The sequence below is a fragment of the Priapulus caudatus genome, unplaced genomic scaffold (genome assembly GCF_000485595.1).
Source record: "Priapulus caudatus unplaced genomic scaffold, Priapulus_caudatus-5.0.1 Scaffold156, whole genome shotgun sequence".
NCBI lineage: Eukaryota > Metazoa > Priapulida > Priapulimorpha > Priapulimorphida > Priapulidae > Priapulus > Priapulus caudatus.
The window spans coordinates 424529-430174 of NW_014577217.1; the positions used below are offsets into that span (position 1 = coordinate 424529).

General features: G+C 41.4%; 1 protein-coding gene across 1 annotated transcript in view; it reads right to left on the reverse strand.

Moving 5' to 3' along the window:
* The window catches only part of LOC106806371 (rhophilin-1-like), a 24607-nt gene extending 22477 nt beyond the window's left edge, over window positions 1-2130 (reverse strand). The window contains exon 1 of the mRNA XM_014808291.1: window positions 1818-2130. Coding sequence (XP_014663777.1) covers window positions 1818-1862 — 45 coding nt within the window. The 5' untranslated portion in view covers window positions 1863-2130. The remainder of the gene's footprint in view (window positions 1-1817) is intronic.
* Between the last annotated feature and the right edge of the window lie 3516 nt (window positions 2131-5646).

A 5646-nucleotide genomic window follows, 5' to 3' on the forward strand; every position in this document is an offset into this window, starting at 1 on the left:
TTCGTGCGTGACGTACACTGACGTCACGCAGATACTCTGTTTCATGGAAACATATGCCGACCTCAGACTGTCGCTGGAGAATAGTCTAAACGTTCCTAAATATTTTTGTTGTCGAGGTTGTCGCCGGTCGTTGTCGCGTGTGTGTGTGCAATGGCTCATAGGAAAAAATAGTTTCTAATTTTCTGAAAAGTAGTTTGTCGTTACGCCGTTACGGTCGGTCGTAGCTCTAGTACTATAGCCCGCGTACAGTTGCCACTGGCAACTGTACGCAGGCTATAGGTGCGGGCGGACAGCCGGGAACTTTGCCACATCCGGGACTTTCTTAACCTAGCAACCAGCTGTGCCGGTGAAAACAACAGCCTGTCTCAGTGAGCTTACACACGCAATACCCCATTTCCAAACCAAAAGCATACTAATTTCCTTGCATATATGCCGAAAACTTGTGTAGTAGTAGGTTGTCACAATCATATATATTGCACAGATAAGAAAAGATATGTTTTTGAGCTGCCAAAATGACATAAGAGTCCAGAGAGGCGTGATAAGTCATAAGTGGCTGACTGCCACTTAAAGGCTCACAATGCGCATCCAAACGCTAATTTCTCCAGTACTAGACTAGCAAATACTTCGTGTCATGCATAATCATACTACCTTATGGCAAAATAAACTCTAGTTCCTCCCATTTCACTGCGCGTTGTCTTATAAAAGGTATTTTGAAAATACCTCCAATGTTGTTGAAATTCTCCGATGTTGTTGACATTTTCCCCAATCCCCAAGCAACCGTGCAGCGGGGCTGCGGTACGGGCGCAACAAAGATAAAAACATGTGACGTCACGTCACCACTTCAAGGCTATTTTGTTTGGCAAACAGTCGGCGTTTGCGCCAGAATGCCAGTTTTCTCACCTCTTTCTTGTGGGTTTTAAGCAAAAGCGCAGTGAAATGGGAGCAACTAGAGTTTATTTTGTCATAAGGTAGTGTGATTATGCATGACACGAAGTATTTGCTAGTCTAGTACTGGAGAAATTAGCATTTGGATGCGCATTTTGAGCCTTTAAATGTAAATGAGTAAATGAGTAAATGTAAATGGTATGCACTGGAGTCCCGTCAAAATTCTCCACTATTTGTTCTGATCATTTCGTGACAGGTATAACTACTATGTTATAACTGCGTGTGTGTGTGCGTGCGCGCGTGCGTGCATGCGTGTGAGTGTGTCACTGTGTGTGCGAGTGCATGTGCGTGTGCGTGTTTGTGTGTCACCGTGTGTGCGTGTGCGTGTGAGTGTGTCACTGTGTGTACGAGTGCGAGTGCGTGTGCGTGTTTGTGTGTCACCGTGTGTGCGTGTGCGTGTGAGTGTGTCACTGTGTGTACGTGTGTGTGTGCATCCGAGTGTGTCACTGTGTGCGTGTGCGCGCGTGCGTGTTTGTGTGTCCTTGTGTGTGCGCGTGTAGTGTGCGTATGCGTGTGCGTGTGTCACTGTGCGTGCGAGTGCGTGTGCGTGTAGTGTGCGTATGCGTGTGTCACTGTGCGTGCGAGTGCATGTGCGTGTGAGTGTGTCACTGTGTGTGCGTGTGCGTGCAAGTGACGGATAATTCGTATCGTTATGCATAATGCAGTAATCCTATGGGCGCCAGTGACGCGATCGTGTTGTTTTCACCGGCGTTCTGCTGGTGGTCACGTGACTACTGATCTGTGACGTAGCTCCGCCCGCACCTGTACTATACTATAGTACTACTAGTACTAGAGATAGGTCGGTCGCTGTCGCTGCAGTGTGTCTTGGCCTTTAACAATGCTAACACTAACACTCAGTAACAGTAACATACCTTTCGGAATCCTTTACTGTTCTCTTCATTCTCGTTCACCATCATGTTTATTGCGGATGTTTATAATTATAAATCTTGTTGTTGTCGTCGGAACTCTCTATTATTATTACAACTCATGTCAACGAGTGTTGGGTCAATCACGGGTAACTCTAAATGCTGTATTCGAGCGTATAATTAAGCGCTACCTGAACAAGACATTAGGCCCTACAGTACTTGACTACAACAACGCAATGACTAAAAGTAAAAGTCGCCGCTACAGAGTTAGAAACACGGAAAGAGACGACGGCTCACGGCATTATTTACCTGAGAACGATAGCAGCGCCGCCGCTACGATTAACACGACCAACGAGCGTCCGGCAGCCACACACGTGATAACCTCTTTAATATTTTAATATTTTTTTGAAGCTGTGTTCGCTGGTTACGCTGTTGTGTGTGCAGTGTGGTGGCCACACAGTGTATTGAATTCAGAGAATTTTCTTTATATATATTTCTATGTTCTTCTGATTATATGGAATTTATCGAGCTGGATATAGTGCCATACCGCATACGTTTCAACACAGAGGCTGCTTAGCATTTACTAGCACGCCTACCGAAATAGTACATACTGTTGCGTTGTAACTTGTAAATATCTAGGCCTACCGTTACCAAGAGCTTCACAAGTACCTAGGGCCTACTGAAGTAGTATACATTCATGTGTTTTATCCTAGACTCCATTAATTATTTTCAGTACACACACACACACATATATATATATATATATATAGTGTTTCACCGGGCCAAATACTTGGGGTGTCACTTTTCCCCAGGCGTAGAGGGAGGGTGCCGCTACGTGGCAGCACTAGTCACTTCGTACACTTCCGTCATTTCATAGTCATACTACCATGCTAGACATGGCCTTATTTTCCTAACCCTAACTCTAACCCTTACCCTAATCCTAACACTAGTGCTGCCACGTAGCGGCACCCTCCCTCTACGCCCGGGTGAAAGTGACACCGAAATACTTGTGCTGAGAGGATCTATGTCCCCCAGGGTACTGCCAGAACGTACCCTGGGTACAGTCCGGTATACTGGAACGTTCCCTGGTACTATCTAATATATAGGACCGTACCTCGCCTACTCCACTAACGAGTCTAGGGAGTCGCCTACGCCTACTCCTTAACCCTATCCCTAACCCTAACCATATCAGATAGTTACCAGGGTACGTTCCGGCAGTACCCTGGGGGACATAGACACTATGAGCAATACTTGTCTGTGAGGTGGTAAATTTGTGTGTGGTGTATTTGCACGTTTCGATGTCCTAGCATTGTAGCAAAGCAAGCACCTGCTATGCTCGCCCAGCTAGGGTCCGGGGGCATGCCCCCCAAATTTTTTTTGAAAAAATTGTGCAGTTTGGTGTATTCTAAGCTATTCTGAACACATTGTATAAGACTCTTGAATCTCTTTTTCAAGTTGTCAAAAGTTTCGTCAGCGAGGCGGTGTTTTGGACAAATTTCTGTGTGGCGGCTGAGAATTTAAGCGAGGCGACCCGCCTCGCTCGTGTCAATGCAGGGGAAACACTGTATATATATATATATACATACACTACTACTACTAGTACTGTACTACTACTAGTAGTCGTGGCCATGAATTATTTTTATGAAACCACAATGAGGCTTCTCTTTGGCAAAGACTGCCAGCCTCACGCTTTTGTTCTTTCAACTTCATATGACCATAATGATAGTCTATGACTCTATATGAACAGTCCATGGCATAGATATAATACAAACACGTGTTTGTATATATTTATATAACAATATTCTCCTTCTCACATTTATTGCCCATGCAATTAATGCAGCTAGGTCAATTTCTATTAATGAGTTCTATTGATTAACTTCCCTTGATGAAGTCTGTACTAGTATTGATAAATTATTTAAAAAACGTTACTAGATAAATGTTTGTATGCAGTGATGGATGCCACAGATACAAGGGAAGACAGATACCACTACCAGCACCTAGAAGCTCGATGCAATCTTTTTATCGGAGTAGCTTCTAAAGCATTTGGGAAGATTCTGTCACTTAGTTCTAATGACAGCTTCAGGGAAAACTGCTTCACAGCTTTTAGTGTAAGATCGAATCCTAAAGTTTATATGCAAAATTTATAATAATTTTTTTATGTGCAAGAAGTGGCATTTATTTGCCCTCCACTACCATTTGTATGAGGCTATGAGCCAATACCCTGATCAATGATAACTGAAATGGCTTGCTTGGACGTTTCAGCACACAGCACATGTTCATGATGTTGCTGTATTTAGCAGCATGAGAAAAAATTTACCAACTCATACCTATACCAGTAATAATCATTGTTTTTTGCAAATTTAATAAAAACCACTACTTTATATATTATGTTTTATACATAGCAATTATTCATGGAGTAATTCTAACATGTAGCACTTTTTTAAAGATATCATCATCGCAGGAAGCAGTTCATGAGATCTCCAGGGCAATGTGGCACATTGCCAACAATAGGTTTCAAGTTCAATCACCGGCTGATGGAGTAACGATAAAGGTGGCCAGTATATTTACAGTCTATTTACAAAAAATATCTAGATGAATCGAGATTTATATGCTCATATACTTTTTTAAATGCATGCTACAGATTACTTCAATTGCTATTGCACCATATATTACTTATATTAGCATGATTTCAGCCAACTGCATTTTACGTAGAATATGATTAGTTATATATCTGATTATTCTATTTTAATATACAATCAACTTTCAGCCCAACCAGTTAGGCACTCAAGATGGAATAAACAATGCTTATGATTCGGAGAATACCCTTATTGCGACGGCAGAGGCAGACGGAGAAGTATGAATAACACTTTTCAGGCCTGACCAATGTTATGAAAAGGCAGGACTTCATAGAATGAATATGTAGACTTAAAATTATAAGCCTTATTAAACAGTTTTCTTTGCCAATTTATTATTTTATATATTACGATTGAATGTGTATAGATAGATTAACAGTTATTACTGAGTTTTAAAAATGTGCTCATAAGTATCACATAGTTTCTATTTAACCACAAGTCAGAGTATTAGCACTCATCAGTTGCCTACTCCACTCATCTCTTCCTAACTTTTGGCTACATTCTTTGTCTCATACTACAGAGTTATTTTCTGCATTATTTTGACAGTGTGACAATTTTAACAACCTTGCCTCAATGACAATCAAAGAAGATGTGACTAGTGCAGTAGATATCAAACCACTTGATCATCAACAAAGAAATGATTGTACAATGCAGCAGTTTGATGAAGAATGGTTCAGTGATGATGTAAAGAATTTTGCAAACTGGAATTGATGCAATAGTACAGTCGGTTAGGTCAGGATACCAGCCAAATCATTCAAATTGTGAAAAAAGTATGAAAATTGGTACACTTGCATACATTTGTATGCTCTTTCATTTAAAGACAGGACAGACACACGCGATCCAATTACAACTTCGGCCGCCATCTTGAATTCAAAAATGGCCGCCGTCATTTCTTGTATAATAATCTTCGTACAGACTTGAAAATTGACTGACAGACGTAATTTGGGTTACTATTTTATACAACAACGTCATGCATGTGATCCAAGGGCGTTTTTGGCCGCCATCTTGAATTCAAAAATAGCCGCCGTCATTTCTTAAAAAATAGCTATATCTCGGTTGATAATCTTCGTACAGACTTGAAATTGGGTTACTATTTCATACAGCAACGTGATGCATGTGATCCAAGAGCGTTTTTGGCCACCATAAAAATGACAAACTTAGCAATTTTTCCGTTCACGGAAGATATAGAGACGTGAAAATTT